Below are 21,538 nucleotides of genomic sequence, written 5' to 3'. Positions count from 1 at the left end.
GGGTTTTCAGAACTTGCGCTTCGTTCAAGCACTGCTCAGAGAATCTGTTCAGGATGTTGCTGGCCATTTCACTAGCTCTGAGAAGTGTTTCTCTGACATTACAGGGCAGTTAAGTCTACTCTCACTTCCTTGTATAAAACCATTCAAAAACAAACAGACAAACAAACGACACATTCATTTCCCCTTTTTATAGCACTTCTGCTTGCTGAGATTCATTTCCTTCCCTAAGACACTAACATCTTGGTGTAACTATAATAGAGCAGCCTTCCTCAGTGTAGTACTTTCCAGATGTATTGAACTGCAATGGCTGTAATTCTTAACCTGTAGCTGTGACAGCTGGGAATTATGGGACTTGTAGTCCAACCCATCTGGAGAGCACCATATAGGGGAAGGCTGCCATAAATGCTTGAAATGAGACTGTTGTGGCTGTTATTTGTCAGCTATTAATTAAAGTATTAATAAAAGTAATAAAAGTATCCATTTATGGTATTATCTCCCCTACTTTTACAATTTTAATGTTTTCTTTCAGTGTGTGATCCTGTGATGGGTGACAAATGGAGTGGAGAAGGATATATGGTGGGTAATTCATTGCATGCTTGATCCATTTGTACAAACATGTTGTGCCAAAGCAAACCCAGTTTTTCTAAATTTTGCCCTGTGCTGTAAGGAAGTATCTTGTTTAGGTACAGTAGGCTTTCTACTACATGGTCTTTACTAGATAACTGTTAGAACAATGCCAGGAAAGATATCCTTATTCCTTTCTAAAATCACTCCCAGTTTGCTGGAGAAGCTACATAAGAGTTTTCTATTTCTATTGGACATTAGAGATTGGACTAATTTAGAAGAGGAAATGAAAACCCAGTTTGCATATATAGACAGTAAAGTATTGGCTGCTTGAAGTGCCACTGCACAGTGGCAATCCTGCATCAGAAACCAATGGAAAGTGGTTTTTCTTAGTGCTACCACAATCTCTTTCTACACTTGCTGGAATTATGGTGTATGTGTGTATGTTAATGAATGTCCACAATTTGGTTACTATCAGCCCCACATGTGATTGGTGTACTCCCATGCAAATGCTTGAAAAGGAGTGGAATATATCTATGTAAGGGCATTTGCAAAATTAGCTGGCAGTTGTCAGTATCTGTAGGTTAAGTTCACACATGCCGCAATTTTAAAACTATCCTTCATAAAGTGATTTCTCCTAGTGCTGCAATAGTTTGTAGATTTCTGGATTGAAGTGAGGTAGACAACTGCTCATGCATGGGTGTGTATTGAAAGTTTAGAACTTTCTAGAATGAACTAGGCCTGTGAATATCCTCACACCTGCCTGAACTTTCCTAAGCCAAAGTCAATGTTTATTCTTTTCAGTATGTTCCAAAGGATCTCCTTCCAGTCTATAAAGACAAGGTTGTGCCCGTAGCAGATATAATTACACCTAATCAGTTTGAGGCCGAGTAAGTACTATTTTCTCATGAATTCTCAAAGGGTTAGTGTATTTGCCATTAGGATCTAGTTTCTGAAAAACTAAACTCTGAGATAAAGAAAGTAGTCACTTATGTGACAGCAAATGTTCTCTGGTGCATGAGTATAACCAATATCAGGAAACAAATAATCTTTGGTTATATAGATGCTTTGATAATATTTTATGAATATATGGAGGTGGGGCGGGGTGGGGCGGGGGAGAAAACATGCCCCATCTGATTCTCCTCAGGGAACCAGCTGTCTGGAACTACAGAACAGGATATGTATTCTGTGACCTTTAAATAGGTACAGCTAAGGTACTTTAGGGCACAATTCTGGTTCCTCACAAGAGGGAATAAGGCATGATATACATGCAGTGTAGTAATAATAATAATATGAAAACAGCAACAACAAAAGCAGAAAAGGAAAACAATACAGGCATCTCCAATCAATTGTCCCAGGAAGCTATTGTCCTCGTTACTGGGTTCTTTACATGTAGCATTTATCGGATGTTTTTTTATTCTTCAGTCACAGTAGTAAGTGCATTCCAGGGCCTCTCCGATGCTTTCTAAGCTTTTCTGTGGCTTTTTTTTTTCAGAGCAAGGAATATAAGGTATATGAAATATTTATATTTTCAGTGTGGAACAAACTGGAATGAGAGACTTATGCTTTTTTGTAATTTCACTATACAGTAACTATATTGCAAAACCACCTTGTGGTTGAGTAATAGAACATATAGAAAGGCAGAGGGGAAAAAACCCATAACAATCACAAGAAAAGGAGCTGATCTTACAAAGAATCTAGAAACCCACACAGAATCTAGAAGTAGAAGCCTCAGGAAAGTGATGGTCAGAAGCCTCATATAGAAAACCCCTTTATTGCCAGCATGAAGCAGAATTAGCTAGCTATTGCCTAAGAAGCTTCTGTAGTATCCAATTTACACAACAGATCAGTTTAGTTGACTCAGTCTCAGTTTTACATCCACAGGAATCGTACTTATAGAAGCTTAGACTTCTATTGATTAGACAGTACAGAGCCTTCCAGTTCCTCATTCCATTCATTCCTGAACTTTTCAACATCTACTTTACTACATTCCAAAAGACTTTTGTAAACAGCTGTTACAGGCTTAGCTGTTCACAAGGAACCATTTGATTCTGCCAATGGTGCTTTAAGTGCTGAAGCACTCATTGTTGACAACCCTTATTTAGACTCCAATAAATGTTGTAGCTGAATATTCTCCCAATTAGAACTAGACAGTAAATGATAACTAATACGTAATACTAAAATAGTGGAAACCCACCACACAATCCTATTAACTGTTCAAAAGTATCAATCCCATTATCAGTCCAACCCCTCAACATAAAAGGCCATCTCTCAATCTTCAAACTGGATCCTCCATAAAATTAATTTATCATGAGCATACAGATTACAGCTGGTGAAACATTACATCCTAAGTCTCTGTCACTGCTAAAATTGTTAGTGGAGCCATTATTTTCATTTAAACATACCTATAGCATGTTCAGCCAAATAATAATAATTTGACTCCCTGGAGAAATATTAAAAGAAAGTATTGCCTTCCAATTATTAGTACTGGTTAACAAATAAGCTTTATGGTAAGATTTGGAAAATTAAATCCTACTCTGAAATTGACAGCTACATCTTCTTTAATGAAAAATAGGGGAAGGCATCCCCCTTTCCCCAAACAAACTATGAAAAAGTTGCATAATTTTTTGAAAATATGTTTGGGAATATATATGAAAGAATACTATATAATATGTAAATTGCCCATGGCAAAACCTTCATCTTAAGTATAGTGATGTCCATCTTTTCACATAAAGAGACATTTCCATCCCTTATACACTTGTATGCATTTACGAAATTTCTCTAGGCACCAATACACCGTGTTGTTACTGCCATCAAGTCACCTATCATTTATGGCAACTCTCTGAATGAAGGTCCCCCTCATATTCTCAGTGGCACACTTGGTCTCTTCCTTTCATACAGGTTCTACAAGCAGCTCATTTTGCTGTAAATCCAGTTTTGAAAGGATCAGCTCTGAAGAGAAAATGTCAGATTCCTGACTTGTAGAGTCAATTTTCTTGTATAATCCAGAATAACATTTTTGCAAATCTAAATGTATATACTTGGGAATTGTACATATTTTGTTTTTCTTTGTTGTTTTCAACCTTGCTTCTCCTGATATTATTGACCAAACGGCAAAATTACACAAGAGGATTGAGGAGGTATCAGCATCATAGCCCGGCCTGCAGGCTGCTGCTGACAGCTGGTTGGCTATGTCACATCAGATACTGGTCAGCTTCAACTAGCTGCCTTAACACTAAAGTGTACTGGAAAGAACTTGAACGTGAATTCTAGGTTTGGATGTGCAATTCAGATTCCAATTTTGTTAGATGTACAAGTTTGCCTTCACACTATGGTGTTGAATAACAAATTGGTGCTGTGATTTTCATTGCTTTTTGACAGAAAGACATTGTCTAAAGACTGGTGATGATATATTCAAGTGAAATTTAGGAATGTTTTGAGAATTTGTGTTATCGTTTTATCATTCTTCAATGTCCTACGCACTACTTTGAGTAGTCTTTCTTTTAGCAGGAAAAACAGCTTAAAGTACCTAAAGTAAACATAAGATTTTTCATTTTCACTATTTTCATTTCAAGACCACCCAATAACCAGAACATTCTGGGCAGTTTACAACAGCTCATATCAAGTGACTTTTCTTCATCTATTCTATTAATATAATCCATTAATTTACTTGATTCTCAGAAGTAAAAGATGGCACAGAAATAGGTTTAAGAGCTGTCCTTAAATATTTGTGCAAGGATTGATAGAAAAACAACTGAAATTGTCCTTGGGGGCTTTTCAGTAAACCCCAAAGGCTACAGTAACTTTTCTCAAAGGATCCCTCTTTGCTGGACCTTTCATCCCTCCCATGAAGCAGTAATGGAGGCAGAGGATACATCATGATGGCTTGTATGATATACTTGCTATGTGCATGTATTTTGGCAGGGTGAGGTTAGAATATAAGGTTTCTCATAAAGTACACAGTGAAAACCACTATAAATTCTTAACAGAGCCTTGATGACTAAAGTAAATATATTAAATGTGTTATATTCTTTTAGCTTGAAGTAGTTCAGCCAAAGGAAAATATAAATAAATAAATAAATAAATAAATAAATAAATAAGTGAAAATTAAAATATGGACTTTATTTTTTTTTCTGATTTGTAGGCTACTTACAGGCAGGAAGATACACACTGAAAAAGAAGCTATAGAGGTAGGTCTGCTGGAAGACAGATTTCTGCTTTTTTTGTGTCCTTAAGCCCCAGTGAATACATTTTAAAGTAACTTAGTCACCTATGCAATGACATGGGGTAAATAATGCATTGACGCAAATAATAGAGAGATGTTATATGAAAAAGTGGCAGCATGCAGATGCTGCTTTTCATGCAGCCCTCCTTAAAACTGTACTCTTGCACCTTGAAATTGGAGCAGCAATGATTGCATGAATGGTGGAGACCACGGTATTCCTCCGGCAGTGGTATTGGTTCAGGCAATCAGGGCTTTTCCTTGTACAGTTGCCACAGGCCTAATAACATTTCTGCAAGTAACCACATGATAGCTTTTAAAGTATGAACTAGAGCTGTTGCAAAAAGCCACATTTTAATGTGTCATATCTCTTGTTTTGCAGAAACTAGCAACATTTCAGTGGTTTGCTATGAACACAGAATAATGTTTACTTTCAGTTATTAGATTTATTTGTTTGTTATGGAGACAGTTCTACATTGGAAATGGTTACATTACAAAGAAATGCATTCTTTGCTGGAAAGCACAGCTGCAAAAACTGAGTCCCCATCACAGTATTATAACTATATTATATTGCCCTCTAGTGTTTGTATGACTGTATTGTCACAGTAATACTTGAGCATCTAGCATAAAGAACTTCTACCTTGCCATTTTACTGGCTACTGATGCCAGTGGTTTTAAAGAAGTTGCTTACAGTGCAATCCTATACATACCTATTAATAAGTTCTTTTGGGTTCAGCAGGGCTTTCTCCCCAATAAGAATGTATAGGATTGCAACTTAAGGAAATCTGTTACTGCACTTGCATATTTGTTTGGGGCTCTGTTTATTCCACACACTTGATCTGCATGTAAAGCCTTAGCTAATGAGACTGCTTTATCTCAAAAGGAATTTCTTGGCAACTCATGAAATATCTCCATAACATACATATCAGCTACAAAAAAAGATTATTAATAATGCTCTGCCATCACTATGTAGCAGACCACATTGAAGAAATATTAAGCAAGGGGTTCTGAGTTAATTGCTAATTGCTTTTCCACACTCACAAGCATACAATGTACTAGGGATGCGTAGTGAGTTGTTCCTTCAGGCTTTGTGATGAAAGAAGAAAGAGCCAGACTATCATCCAAGACTTCAGGCAGATTCAACTAAAAGGCACAGAGAACAGTGATGCTAAAATAAAATGGCAGCAGTAGAGTATCTCTGCACATTAAAATGCAGCCTGTAAAGAGATTTATCTTAAATTTACTTTCTTGTGGTATGGCTTACAGTAAATTGTTATTACGACTACTGTTCTTATATGCTACAGTGCATAGGGTGCTTTCAGATGAGACTTTTATCCTGTAATTATTCTGCCTTAAAAAAAAATCTATGGGAGATCCAAAAGACATCATCTTCCATTTGTAACCTTGCCATATTTTCCTGTACTGCTACATCTGTGGAAGTCCTGTTTATATCGATGACCATTGGCTTCCAATCTTAAGTTTAGATACGTGTCCTGAGTTTCTGATGAACATGCTGTGTTTAGACAGGATTACTGGACACAGGGGTACAGATATTCCATCAACTGACTGAAATTAATTGCTTCCTGTAGTAAAGCATTTCAACATTAGTTTCACTAATTAAGTTCCGTCCTAATGAAAATCCTGATGCCAAGAATAACAATCACCCCTGACCTTTTGCAGTGTTTCTTTTAGCAAAGCCAATTGAATGTCAGTCCACAGATTACATTTCCCCCAGGGCAGGAAGCATTCCCAACAACTGCTGCTGTTTTTATGCGTACTCTCCTTCTTCTGTGCTCCCAGATCCCCACAGAATACCCCTCCTAACTCTCACTGCTAATTATAATGCCTTATTTGCCATTTGCAAGTCTCATTGATAAAAACAAGCACAAGCTATTAATAAGCAATTTTGAGTATATCTGTTGTCTGGTCACACACTAAAAAATTTATAGAGGAATTTTATACATCAAGCTGCCTGCTTATTTGGTACCAGTCTGAAAGGGAGAAAGAGCTCTTTAAACATGCTAAGATTTCAGCTAAGTACAAAGCAATGTGGCTGTGGTGCCATCTCATTAAAGCACATTCCCATGTCAATTATACTGCGGCATAACACAAGAGGCTTTCATGATCTGAGCACTTTCCTTGTAACAAAGGGCTGAATTCAGCAGACATTCTGAATATTCTCATAAATTTAATCCGAATGACTCTTAGGAGCACATCGGCAGAGAGAGTACATAATGTGCAACCTTGGTCTTTATTTCGATGACCACAGAATAATAGCTTGAGAGCCACAACTAATCATACCAGGAGGAGGAGAATGATGTAAGATCTTTGACTTCTTTAAAAAAGAAAAAAAGATGGGATATAAAATCAAATAAACCCAGTTTTAAACTTGTTTAACATAGCTTTCCCAAGGTAACCCTGAGAAATGCATTACTTAGCCTCATCTCAGCACTGTGTGCATGGCTCTTGAAATGTAAACAAGCAGTATACGCAACACATTTCCCATAATGCATGCAACAGTATACTGAGCTCAGACCTTCCATTTTCCATGCAAACATGCTGTTGCCTTTGGCAGACGGTGCTTCTTTTCTTTCTGATAGAAAAAATTTGTATGAGAGCTTAGTCGATTGCCTGCATGCTTAAATGGTTAAACCAATTTTATTTATTTATTTATTTTTCGATTTATATCCTGCCTTTTTCCTCAAAGGACTCAAGGCAGCTTACATCATTCTCCTCCTCCATCTTATCCCCACAACAACAACCCTGTGAGGTAGGTTGGGCTGAGAGTCTGTGACTGGCCCAAAGTCACCCAGTTGGCTCCATGGCCGAGTGGGGACTCGAACCCAGATCGTCTGAGTCCCAGTCCCATGCTCTTAACCACTACACCACACTGGCTCTCAATGTCATGCTTAAACTGTTAAACCAATGTCACTGGAGTAGCCTGAGAGGAACAATATAAAACAGAGGCTCCCAATAATATTAAAAAAAATGTTTTTAAAAAAAATCTTGTGTGATGCAAATTTAATGTTCAAATGCAGGTGCTTTAAAATATTTTACATTTAATTTGCCATTGTTCCTCAGTCATGCATACGTACTTAGCAGTAACCTTTCTTTTGTACATGGAAAGGTAATGGATATGCTTCACAATATGGGACCAGAAACGGTTGTAATCACCAGCTCAGACCTACAAGCACCTTCAGGAAATGATTACCTGATAGCATTAGGAAGCCACAGGAAAAGTAAGTGCAGTTATTTATTTAATAATTACAACTGCATTTGTTAAAAATGACCGAGAACACTTTCCAGAAAACAGTTTTTTTAATCAAATATAGGCAGACAGATGCAACAATAATGTTACTAGCTTTGTTTACAGATACTACTAATATGTGTGAAATACATTTGTAATGTGGACCAGTACTTTTAGAAATATTCGTGCCGCAATCCTGTACACACTTATTTGGAAGTAAAGGAGCTTCTCTGTGGAAGCATACGGGATTGCACTGTAAAACTCTTAATCTGAATAAATTATGTTGAATTGGCAACAGTTCATTTTGCAATTATAGTAATGCTTTAACAAGCAGCTTCTGAGTGATACATTATCTCATCAACTGCAAAAAGACAAGACTTCATAGACTGTTCATAAGACCAGTAAATGTGCTGGTAGCTGTACATTCAAGAAATAATTGCTGAGTTCCATGACATGACAACCAATAAACCACAGTGAGCTGGCTGCATTGCCGAGTGCCCATGCTGAGCCCAGAGTCTGACAGGCAATCGCTACAGCCGTACCATAAGTTCCGCTTCCAGCCACAGCTGGGGCAATGTGCAGAGGGCTGCTCAAGTCCCCTTGCAGCAGGCAGTCCTCTGCACATTGCCCCAGCTGAGGCTGGAAGTTGAAATCATTGCACTACAGGGCAGGAGATGATGGTGATGGCAGTGATTCCTTAGTTCTTCAAACAAGGGACCTGATTGATCACTCTCACCTTCTGCAGTAGAGGGAGCAGGAGACTGGAGTATCCAGTCCTTCAAACATGGGACAGTACCACTAAGCAATTGCAGGATTCCGGCCACCTGCCCAAGAGGTCTACTCTTCAGCAGCAGCATTGCCCTTGAGGCAGCAGTGCCACCACCAAGTGGATCAGACATCCCCACATCTGTAGAGCAGATCACCAGCTCCTGCCTCTGGCCATCCTTCCTAGCAGCAAGAGCGGTCTGCTCTTCAGCCATTCCGAAGAAAGGCTGTCTTTCTTGGCTTTCCAGAAAGCCTGACACCTCTGGCAGCAGGCTACTTAGGCACTTGGGAGGCTACCGTCAGTGGTGCTCACCTGGCTGTCATCAGTTGTGCTTTATGAACTTCAGCATACACACAGTCCTGCTTATAGTTGTCCAAGGATACTTCCAAAGTTGGACTCCAAAGGTAGTTTGCAGTAATATATATAAAAGAATGACACTAGAAGGATGAGCAACTTGTGGTCCTTAAGTTCTTTTGGCCTACAGTTCCCATCAGCCTCCACAGCATATCCTGTCAGGAAGTATCATGGGAGTGGTAGGCCAAAATTTCTGGCTGAAAGTTTCTCACCACTTCACTAGATAACCTGGCCATAATTGGCACATGAATACTATGTTGCCTGCCTGTAGGCTATCTTGAGATTCCTGTTTTATAATATTTATTGGGATAAATGTGTGTCTGCCTTAACAGCTGCAGCAGATGGTAGTACAGTGACTCAGAGGATCCGAATGGAATCTCCTAAAGTAGATGCTGTCTTTGTTGGAACTGGAGACCTCTTTGCTGCTATGCTCTTGGCCTGGACCCACAAACATCCAGACAATCTTAAGGTATAGATCAATGTTTTCTTTCCATATGCTCACTGTCTCAATGACAGAAAAAATATTCTTGTTTAATTGCTATGAATTCTTAAAGTGCAGATAGCTGTGAAATTAAAAGAAAAGAAGAGAATAGGACACAGGTCAACAAGCTATATAAATGGGGCCACATATAAGAAGAGAATGCATAGCTGCATTTGAACATAACATAATTTAGCCTTAGAAGGATGAGTCTGTTCAAGCCTTGGAGTCAAATGTTCTCTACTTCTAGCACTGCTATGAGGAGGGATTTGGAAGAGTTTGCTTCCTTTTGATTAACTGCAGCTTGCTATGTCTTCCAAACCCAAACAAATTGTGGCTAATCTTAACTACATCTAGTTGAAAGAAGCCAGAATCAAACCATAGTTTAAAATTTTATTTCAGCAAACCATAATTAAGATGAACCATCATGTTCTCATTACCATTGATCAGAATCAGTGATCTGATTCATACAAAATACTAATCTGAGGCAATGACTGTTGAATCCTAGATTGTCATGATGAGCAAACCATGCTGAGAAACCATGGTTTGTTAACTATCAACAATCCAGAAGGAAAATCTATGGTTTGTTGTTGAATTGTGAACTAATGGGTTGTCATAATGTGTTAACTCAGAATGGTGGGTGGTTCATAGGTTATTTTCCCAGGCTATTGAGGTAGCAGGCAAGAGTGCTTTAAAAAAAAGAAAAAAAAAAACCCCAGCCACTCTATGTGCCAAAGCTACAGTGCTCCATTTGGGACACAGAGAAGGAGCTAACAAAGGAGGAAGGGAATGTACAACCTAGGGATTAAAAAACAAAATACTATCTGTTGGATCACCTGCCAGACAAAGCCTGGGTAGGGCAACAAACAATGGGTTAAATAAGCTACCATTGCCAGTACCAATGCTGAACTCTTTTTTCTTTGACTTTCAGGTGGCTTGTGAAAAGACTGTGTCAGCCATGCAGCATGTTTTGCAGAGGACCATCAAGAGTGCAAAGGGTAACCTACTTATGTCATAGTTTATTCATCTACTGCTGTTGGATGGTATATTTATTTAGGAGCCATGGCTCATGGTAGGATACAAGCTTTGAATGCAGAAGGTCCCAGGTTTGGTTTCTGGCTTCTCCAGTGGAAAGGATCAGGTAGCAGGTAATGGGGCTGAGAAGTGAGCCTGAAGTAGTTCTTCTAATAAGAGCCAAATTACTGGGCTAGAGGGACCACAGAGAGCAGCTGCATAGAACTGTGTACAGTTTACACGCAGTTTACACACACAAGTCCACAAGTGTAACAGTATTATAATTCTGTTGTTGTTGTTTAATAATTTTCTAGACCACATTGCAGGTTAAAACCTTCACAATGTGGATTACAACATACTTAAAAAGAAATAATCAAGTTATGAAAACAATAATATTCAATGCATGAAGAACAAACAAAATAGCACAGAAGGTGTCTACCTCAGTTAAGTGTCGAGTACACTAAACCAAGTAAAATGCAAACTGTGATATATGTATCTTTAAAACTGTCCTAAAGGCCAGGGGGTTAACTGAACTTATTGGAAAAGTTGGGGGACATTTGATTGTGGCCATTGGCAATTTGCTATTTGAGGTGCTTTTTAACATCTATGTGAAATTAATGGGGAAAGTCTTCAGGTGGTCTGGACCAACATGTCATCAGTATGCAGATGACAGGCAGCTCTATCTCTTTCCAGCAGAACGACAGTTGGAACCCTGTGTTCGGGAAGGTATTGGAATGGATGGAGGATAATAATCTGAACCTGAAATTTTGATAAATGACAGTACTGTAGCTTGGAGAATCTGCTGATCTGGAGTGTTAGATCTGATTCTGGATAGGAAGGGCCAAAGATGGCATCTGGAATCCCTGCTCTTGGAAGCAGTGTTTACCATTTACCAGCTGAAGCCCTATCTAAAGAAAGCTGACCTAGCCGCAGTGGCACATGCCTTTCTTACATCCAGATCAGCTTACCGTAATGAGAATGATTCAGAAACTTCAAAAGGTACAGACATGGACCAACTAGAAGGCTTATGAGAACTAGATATTCAGATCATATTACTTCTATTCCATATCATTTATACTGACTGTTTGCTAGTTTCTGCTTCCAATTCAAGGTATTGGTTTTGGTCTTTAAAACCCTAAACTGTTTGGTTCAATATCTGAAGAACCAGCTACATTTGTATGAACCTGCCCAAGCATTAAAATCAGTGTCAGAAGCCCTATTCTGTGGCTCAGCAATAAGAACTATGAGGCCACTGGATTACTGTGGTCAGGGCTTTCTCAGTGTTGGCCACACATGAAATTCCCTCCCCAGGAGGATATGTATGGCCTCATCACTGCTGGCTTAAAAACACACCCCAAATCCCTGTATTTATTTCAGACTACATCTGGTGCTTAAAAGACATTTGTTGCTGCTATGTAAGAGCTTATCTGTAATTTATCTGTTCATGCTTTTGTAAAATTGTAAATTATCTTGCCAGGGCAGTATACCCAGCAAGCAGAGTTAAATCTTTTAATTCAGTACATTCCAAAGATGTGTGGCCACTACAGGAAAGGTTGTGTCCCTTGTACTCATTAATCCAGACTTCTTCAACATGATGCCCCCAAAGAATGTTATGGACTCCAGCTCCCATGAGATTTAACCAGTATGGCCAGTGGTCATGGCTGATGTGAACTGTAGTCCAACACATCTGGAAGGCAAAGAATTGGACAAGTCTATACTAAGCACATGTGTTTCATTGATGGATCAGAGTTCTTAACATTGTAGTAGAACTGGGAGCAAAACATCTTAAGGTGGTGAGGAGAGGGAGAATAAGTTTTTCTTCTACATTGCTTCTCTTTAATATTAAACATCCATTTAAGTGCCCATTTAATCCAAGCATTTGAGTGTCTTGTTGTTTCTTTGTTTTTAAGCCCAAGCTGGAGAAGGAAACAAGCCTAATTCAGCCCAGCTGGAACTGAGGATGGTCCAAAGCAAAAAGGACATAGAAAACCCAGAGATAATAATTAAAGCTACTGTGTTATAAAGGTTGTATATCTTTTAACGACGCACAATGTATTGATGTCCTCATTTTCTTTCCTGTAAATTGTAATGTTTGCCTTAGATTTGTGACAGAAACCTGACTTCCATGAAATAGTGCCCAGCATAGTTGAGATCCACTTCCAAGCACTTGTGCTGGCCTTGCTTGAATTAAGAAGAAAATAAAGTTAGGTGTGTATTACATCTCCCTCCCAGGTATGAAAATGGCTGTCAGATTAATTCAGCCCTGTTTTAAATCCTGGGTGAGGAAGCACAAGATTTCCTGCCTTGCCAAAGACTTTCAGAATGCATTTGTTAGTAGAATGATTGTCTGGAGTGTATAAACTGTGGTAAAGCATCTTGTGCCAATTGGGTAGGTTACCTTTTCCCTTAAACGAAGAGGTTTGGTAGCCTGCTACAATATTCAGTACCTCAACCACTCTGGAACAAAACAGAACAAAACGAAAAAAGCAGAGGGTGATTTGGCCATCGTGTGGGGAGGGGCTCCACAGGCAAGTCAGCCTCTCAGTGCTCTGCATAGGCTTGGAGGGAGAACAGCATGTAGTGAGAACTGCTCCCTTTTCTGGTCTGCGAATAAATGCAAGACTCCACCATCCAGAGGTGCTAATCCTTTGATATCAAACAACCCAAAGTATCCCAACATGTCACATTCTCTTTGTTTGTTTCCCCTTCCATTAAAAGTGCAGAAGAGTAAAAGACAATGGTGATTCTACCTCTGACAGAATACGCTTGACTCGGTTTTATCAAAAGACTTGCAAAATGCAAGTTGCTTAATAAGCATTTGTTACTAAATCAGAATATCCCAGTTCATCTGCTAATGGCTAGAAGGGAAATGAAAGCCAGTATGTTATTTGTTGAGACCAATTCACTGTTTATGACTGCTGGTTAGCTTGCTTCAGTTGCATGGAATGAACGATGAGGTGAAACACCATCTGATCGATAGCTCAGTAAGACATGTACTTCTCCCAAGGCACAACACACAAAGCATTGCTGCTGTACAACCACAATGCCTTTCGAAAATACTTGTGCGGGAATCTCATGCAAGCTGAGTAGAAATAAATACAGGTTATCCTTTAGTAGTGCTCGGGTATTACATCCAATTTGTAAGCATTGATATGGGTTTATCAATGTTACAGCACAATTTTCATGGATTTTGTAGAATTACTGTTAAAAGTTCCACTCTCAAAAAACAGATGATTTGTGTGCAATCCATGAAACTTAAATATGCTTAAATGCCTTGGAATGAACAGGAAGCCCTGGATTCTGTTCCATGCAATAATCTGTTTTAATTTAGTAAAATAATTTTGATTCTTTTTAGAGATGAAAATATATTTGTCTCACAACCATGCATATTAAGTTTAATCAGAAATGTAATCTTATTAGTCCTGTCACTCTCCCACTCCTTGAAATTCTTTTCAGTTTGTTCTGTTTGCTTGTGTTTTCCACATATAGTATGGATAAGCTAACAATCTGTGCTCTTTTTTTCTTGAGATAAAACAGGGTATCAAAGCAATCCATGATCCCTAGCTCTTTGTAAACACGTAAGGTAGTGTTACTTCCTTCTTCCTTGCAAATAACCAGGGTATTTTCATCATTTTTGTTAGATCATCATTTTCTTGGACCTCTCTAGAAAATGGGATTCCTGCAAAAGTGCTACCATTAACACTTGTGACTCTTGAAGCCCCAACGTGCAGAATGTGGATTCTGTTGTTAGAATTGTAAGAGTTCTCTCTTTCATTTATTTAAAACACCTAGTTTTTAACTTAATCCTCATGGTTGTTGATGCAGGTCTGATGGTCAGCTCTTCTTGTGGTCCTAAGTATCAGGCATGCTTCCCACCTTTGCTTTATATTAGGGATGTGCCTGTCAAGGATTTTCCCTTAGAAAAGTTTTTTTCCACTAGTTTCAGATAAACATGATGGATGTGGGGGGATATATTTACAGGGTATGAAAGGATTCTTCAAGCCAGGAACAGCTGACAGGTGTTTACATTGTCTAGCCCCTTGCCTGCAGAGTGAATTGAAGTGTAAATTAAACTAGCACAGCATTGATATTTTTCAGAAAATACATTGGTCAAGCATCCCTTACAAGTTCAACCGCATCCTTCCAAAACAGACCTTTTCTAGACAAGTCTTTTATTTTGTGTTTACCATTCCTCACTCATGGTGCTTTAGATAAAATGGTTCCCCTCCCATTTTACATCTGTATTTTAAAAGCACTTCATTGGGATGGAGAGTGACTGGTGGCAGGAAAAATCCATATTTTGGGGCATTGCAAAGCAAACTAAAATTACCACTGATTATTAATGCATTGTTCTGCTATACCAAGTGCCACCTACAAGTAATACAGTCTTGCTACCATAGAAAACAATTCCTGGGGTGTTTTTTGGAAGCCTAACATCATAGTGAGACCTACTTTTTCCTGTTCATATTGTTCATAATTAATTTCAGACTCAATTGAAACCTATTTCTTGAACCTTACTGTTTTTAACAGCTTTGAAGAAAATAGTGGCCATAATTTTAGCAAAACTGAGTAAAATAAATACTGTAAATATTCACAAAATGATTTAAAAAATTTCCTGGGTTTTCTACAGTTTGTCAGCTCTGACATATCCTGCAGTTTAAAACAACAACAACAACAACATCCAGTCTATTTAAATATGGGGAATAATATAACATTAATTTGCCAAACACTGCTGCAACTATCTTTAGCCATGATCCTTGTGAAATAACATTTAAGCAGTAGAAATGTGTGTGGTATGATAAAGCTTTTCCATATGCTGCTGCTTCCAATGATGATGAAGATGACTTCTAGAGCAGCTGTAAACAACTATGGGTGAAGAATGGTGAACACACAATAAAAGCCTCATTTAGAGAAGCTCCCAGTCTCCCATTGCATGAGATTCCTGCCCTGTCATGTTTATAGAGCTAAAGAAAACAGTCTCTTAGATCAACAGCTGCAATTTTTGCTTAGTATTAACTTTTCTAGTTTCATACAATGTACACTACCATTTATTAAGAACAACATTCAATATTAGGGATAGTTTGAATTGGAGAGATGTAACTGTTGAGCAAAACATAGCTGCACTGAGAGACTTCCAAAACACGAATGCATTATGTCTGTCAACTGCATGCAGTCATTTAATGGCAGCTCAGAACACTCCAAGGATTAGTTTCATTTTACTTACCACATTCCATAACAGTTCTAGCCATTCGAGAAGCTTGGAAATAAACTGTCACAATCACTGCTTGCCTTCTTTATGATTGGAAGTGTGGTAGTGGTACAACACCAGTAAACTGGCAGCAATAGAATATTCAGGTTCTTCATGTCTCACAGGAAAACAAATCTCTTGAAAGCTATTTGCTATCAGTTGAGCTTTCTTGGACTGGATTAATTAAGCTCCTTCAGCATCATCTCCTTCAGTCTGTTAGGACTACAGTATGTTCAACACAATTGAACATATGGAAAGTGACAATAAACAGTTCAATTACAAATCTTTTTAAAACAAATAAAGTAATGAAGGATTAATTTTTCGTTAGCAATTTATTTTTATATATGACACCTTTGCAGATGCCTTTTCCCATAGAATAATGGCAATGACTGTAACCTGAACCAGGAGTTCAGTTAGATTGGAGAAAAGCAAAACAATCCCTCTTAGAGAAAAGAAAAGCAATTCTGTCCCCCAAATCAACCTCAGACTTGTAGCATAAGTTGGACAAATGGCCAATTAAATATGCTTAGGGAAAAATGCAACTTTTTAAAAATTGTAAGCTTTCTTGAGATAAATATCATTGATCTTGATTTTTGAATGCATTCTGACTGATTTTTATCACTCCCTGATTTTGAGTGAGGTCTGTGCTGTTACCACTATAGAGTCATTAAAGAAAACTTTTTTAATTTTATAATGTTATTGTAATCTATTTATAATTGCTGTAGTATTTGAGACATGTAATATGCTTTAAGCATCACTTATTTCTTTATTTCTCTCCCCAGACAAGAATTTGCATAAACTTAGATTATCTATCAAATACTTCCCTTTTATCTGGGTTTTTTTTCCGATGTAAAAGCGCGCACTCTCACACACACACACACACACACACACACATTCCAAAAAAATTTTTTTTCATCCATGATGCATAGGCTAGACCTGGGCTAGCTATCCCAGAGAACCAAGCTGAAAACAAAACAGATGAGTTAAAATAGATCACTGTTTGACTATAATGGTGGCATGGGCGTAAACATCCTGGCAGATAGTACTAAGTTAAGTAAATACTACAGTGGTTTTTTATTGTCTTAACAAAATGGAAAGCTTGTGTTACCATATATTGTAGCTCATGTGTGTTTTAATTCAATTTTGTGAATATCTTTTCAGTGTACCTGTGCAGCTGTTTTTGATTATTGTGGTTTCAATTCTTTGTGGGGCATAAGGGCCTAACTTCATATTACATGCAAATGCATGTAAAGGAGTTCTGATGGCATTCGTATTTAAAGAAGAATGGCTTTCAGAGGAGGTGATTTGAGCACAGAAATGGTGGACAGCAAGAGAAAAGAGTTTGGTACTCCCCTCCACTGCTTCACTCAAAATCATGTCTTTCTGATGCTAATTTTCTTTAAAAATGTATAGCAATGAGCATCTGTACAGCATTTGCATATAATGTATAATTAGCCCCTAGCAGGACCAAAACTCATGTAAAATGACGTATCTTCTGAGCTTAAATCCAGCTTTTATGTACCATAACTCTTTCTGACATCCTTGCACATAATGACGTTTAGGGAAATAAATAGAAATTGTTGTTTGTGAAATTTTATTCACTCTTGCTTTTAACATGCTTTTAAGGAGCATATATATTGAAAACGATTAAGTTTTAGGTATTTATTTGCCAAATTGCATTCAAAATGCAAGAAATCTGTAATCAGCGCAATACTTAAAGAATTTAGAGGACCAAGATTTCTAGCTAAAGATACTGCCTTGTTAAGAGTAACCTTATACGTATCTTGATTGGATGGTGTTAATTCATTGTCTGTCTGGTACTGTTGCAGTGATTGTACTAGTCTCTTAATTTACAATATGTGGCAAGAAAGATTGTAATAAACTATCTATGTTTAATAACACTGTGCATAACTATGTTTAGATTTTGTTTTTAATATGTTGAGCCACTTCAGAATTAAACAAAACAGTAACAGTTTGGTAGTGTTACTGAATCAGGTGGCCTTTTATATTAAGGTTTTATCCTTAGTTGATGTGAACTCTTGTTGACCGAGGGGCAGAACTCACACAAGAAAATCAAGAAGCACCAAAAGAAAGTTCATACAAATGGCCAAAACTGCCCTGGAGTGAGCATCTTCACTCTGAAGTCCCTTGGTCATCTGTATCAGGCAATCAAGGCAATCAAGGCAACACACATCAAGTACAGGCAAATTGGGTGGTAGAATACATGACAAAATGGTTGTCTATGTGCATGGCAAAATTCATACTTTGACAAAGACACGTTGAGAGGTCTTCTTCTGGAACATTAATATATCAGAGATGGGAATTAGTTAGGCAACAGGTTTTAATTCTCTTTCAGGGAATGAAAGTTACTGATTTGGTGAGTGAACAAAATGTCAGGTCTCTATAAGATGGTTTTTTCAGCAGAGAAGTCTACAGCCCATAGTCTGTCATGGCTAGAGATGTAATTCATCAAAGCTTGACACTAAATCAAATGACTTTTGCCTTCTCATTTGGTACCCGAATGGTTGAGGAGGAAGTGTATTGATGATGCTGGAGATTTGGCTATATAAATAGATGATCTCCACTCAGGAACCTCCAGTGGGGTGAGAGTACTAGAGCCAGAGACAGCAACAAATTGATAGAACCCAACAGTCCTCTGTACTTAGGGGTCCCTCATCTTGTGGCTCTTGAACCTTGAGTAGTGTGAACCACTTATAATTATATAATCTGCAGCTGGTGTAACCATGGCCTATTTCCTTCTCGCCAAACAGAACCTAGTTATAGTTACCCCCTAGTCCATTGTTTTCTTGAAAATACAGTTCTTCACAAGGCAGTCTGATTTTGAATATTTATCGAGCTACGGCTGCAGTCCAAGAGCTTTTTGCTTCTTCGTTCTACAAGAAACACATTGTTGACTTAAGTGCTGTACTGCCTGTGATGAGACTGTGCAGTTGACAGATCAGCTGCATGGAAAAAAAGAGTACTGAACTTGCTCTGTTAAGGATTCTACATATGCAAATGCATTTGTGCCTTGGTAATGTCTCAAGACATTTAAGAAGTGCAAAGTAAAGTCTCTAATCAAAATATAAAGAGAGGGTTTTGAAGATGGTGCTTATGGGGGAATTGGTAAAATGCAAAAGAAAAGAAACAAATCACTCATTTATTTCGTTTGAAATTAAAGGAGGCTGTCTCGAGGAGTGGAATATGTTGACTTTGTAGTTTCTAAGAATCATCCCACTCCTTTTCTGCAGTTTTCCAAAATTCTAGTCCCAGGCCTAAAAGATGCCACACAAAGACAACTGGTATCTAGTATTCCAAGCTTGCTGGCACTAGGCATGTACTTTTCCAAGCAAGGATGTATTTTTGAACTGGAGACTTTCATTAAAAGCCATAGTTTGGGTGCAAAACTCTGTCCTTGCACAACATAAAACAAAGGATCACACTGAAGGTACTGCTAACCATAAAAAATAGTGTGCCATATGTTAATAAGTGGAAATCACATGTATAATTTACATACTGCCTTTTCAGGGCATTGCTACTTAGGATAGTAATTGTATCTAAAAGAATGTGGCATGTATACACTTGTTTTGAAGTTCTAGTTACACTGGGGTAGAAATAGAATTTGAGGGCTGGCAGTGCAGGCCTTCAGAAAGGGAAATAAAAGTATATATTTTTATAGACAGTTTTATGATTTTAGGACTCAGTTGTGCCACATTAGCCTCTTCCAGGAATGTAAAGTTGCAAGACTGGATAGAAGAGGGTGGCTGAAGAAATAAGAAAGATAGTTCAATCAGTCCCAACAGCCCTAGATGGATTTAATTAATGAAGATGCCTTTGAAAATATATTTTTAGCTCTAAAATGTTAAATGGAGAAATATTTACAAGCAAACTTTCTATGTATTTAACATTTGTGCAATGCTTTGTATTAGAGAAATCAATCTGTTACATGTTTATACCTCTTATTAATTGTTCTTGAGTTGTAGGGACAAAAAGTAGAAACGTTGTTTTATGCCAGAAAAAAATTGTGTGGTATGTAACTATGTATAATGTCAGTGGCCACTGTCCCAATGAAAATGTTTGTATATTTCTGGTTTGGCACATGTGACTTTTATCCATTTTGTAGTAAAGTTTACATGCTAAAGTATGTAGGAAGATGATAATAAAGTCAATGAACTACCTAAGCAAAGGCCAAGAACTAATTCCTGTTGAATGAAGAAATACGAATTATGGATTCACTATTTAAGAAAAAAGCTTTAAGTTGTCCCAGTTCTTGTATTTCACTACAATTAGGTATGATGGGAAGGGTATTATTAGTATTTCTATATTCCCTGCAGTATTCCTTGTATGTTTAAATTGTTGAAAGTAAAGATGGTAGGAGAAACTCCACCATTTCTTGGATGAAAGTACTTCATCTGGCTAAAAAGTAACACACTTCTGGTAGGACTTGGTTGCATTTTATTGATGTAGTCATAGAAAAAATGGAAATTGTTAAACGCCATTATTATTTAAATGGTAGCCATTTCCCTAGCCATATGTCATCTAAGTGAGAATTGAGCAAAGATTTTAAAAATTAGAGGAGGGGTGCTATTTTTCCTCTTTTTCCTCAAGAAAGGGAGGATTAGAGTCTTCTTTATAATTCAGGTTACTGTTTAATTATCCTCATTGATTAGTTGTTGTTATTCAAAAAATAATATTGAAGGGACTTTGTTGGGGGGGAGTGTCCAAGAAGACTAAACACCGGAAGATTTTATTCAGTAAAACCTTGTATCCCCATACAGCCTACCACTTCTGTACAGACAAGGGATGCACCATCCTCATTTCACATGACACAGAAACCCAAAATGAGTAACTAGCCCTAGTGGATTGTCGTGTCACGTGAATCGTACTGCTTGTGTCTTCTTTTAGGGCAATGAGACACCCTGACAATTCCTTGTTTGTTCCAGGGGTTAGGGTTTTACCAAGCTCACCCGGTCATAAGTGGCACTTTTACTGAGCTTCCCTGGATTCAGGTGGCATAACAATCACTTGCTCACTCTCTGGTGTTCCGATTGCAACTGCTTTTGCAGTCATAATCGTGTTTTTCCCCATTATACAGAGATCCCTTTTTTTGGAAAAGTGGCAAACCAATGAGTTACATGGACACTTTGGAGAGGCTATCACTAGCTGTCATTTTGCAGATCACAAAAGTGGAGGAAGCCTGGGAACCACAGAAGGGGGGGCGGGTGATCACAACAGGATGAGGAGGCAAGATGGGTTTTGCTGTTTGGGTCCCTGGAATACTTGCAAGAGTACCAAGAGAGAAGCCAGGTGACAACCCATAGTGAGTCCAATCATCTATCAGGTGCAACATAGGTTGTTCTAGAAACGACTCACATTATGTGGCTGTGTCATGCAAACTCACCCATTTTGTCCTCCTTTAATCAGCAGGTAGGCTGGATGGGGATATGGGAAGCACATACAAAAGGTGCCCTTTTCCAGTAACTACTTAGGGAACAGCTTACCTGACAGCAGAAGGAGGGCTACCAGTATGTGCAATTGCTCCATGGACAACTGCTAAAACCACAGTTTTGATCTAACACCATATTTTGCTTCATATTATTACATACAAACTATGTTTTTTTTATTTCTTTGCAACTATATACTAT

General features: G+C 38.1%; 1 protein-coding gene across 1 annotated transcript in view; it reads left to right on the top strand.

Moving 5' to 3' along the window:
• Positions 1–20,074, top strand: part of PDXK (pyridoxal kinase) — a 61,626-nt gene extending 41,552 nt beyond the window's left edge. The window contains exons 5-12 of the mRNA XM_044442321.1: positions 530–576; positions 1,369–1,454; positions 4,709–4,754; positions 7,914–8,025; positions 9,486–9,622; positions 10,563–10,629; positions 12,556–12,670; positions 14,287–20,074. Coding sequence (XP_044298256.1) covers positions 530–576; positions 1,369–1,454; positions 4,709–4,754; positions 7,914–8,025; positions 9,486–9,622; positions 10,563–10,629; positions 12,556–12,668 — 608 coding nt within the window. The 3' untranslated portion in view covers positions 12,669–12,670; positions 14,287–20,074. The remainder of the gene's footprint in view (positions 1–529; positions 577–1,368; positions 1,455–4,708; positions 4,755–7,913; positions 8,026–9,485; positions 9,623–10,562; positions 10,630–12,555; positions 12,671–14,286) is intronic.
• Positions 20,075–21,538: the final 1,464 nt, after the last annotated feature.

This window comes from Varanus komodoensis, unplaced genomic scaffold (assembly GCF_004798865.1).
Source record: "Varanus komodoensis strain SLA01 unplaced genomic scaffold, ASM479886v1 scaffold4, whole genome shotgun sequence".
NCBI lineage: Eukaryota > Metazoa > Chordata > Lepidosauria > Squamata > Varanidae > Varanus > Varanus komodoensis.
This window is presented reverse-complemented; position numbering and strand designations above follow the sequence as displayed.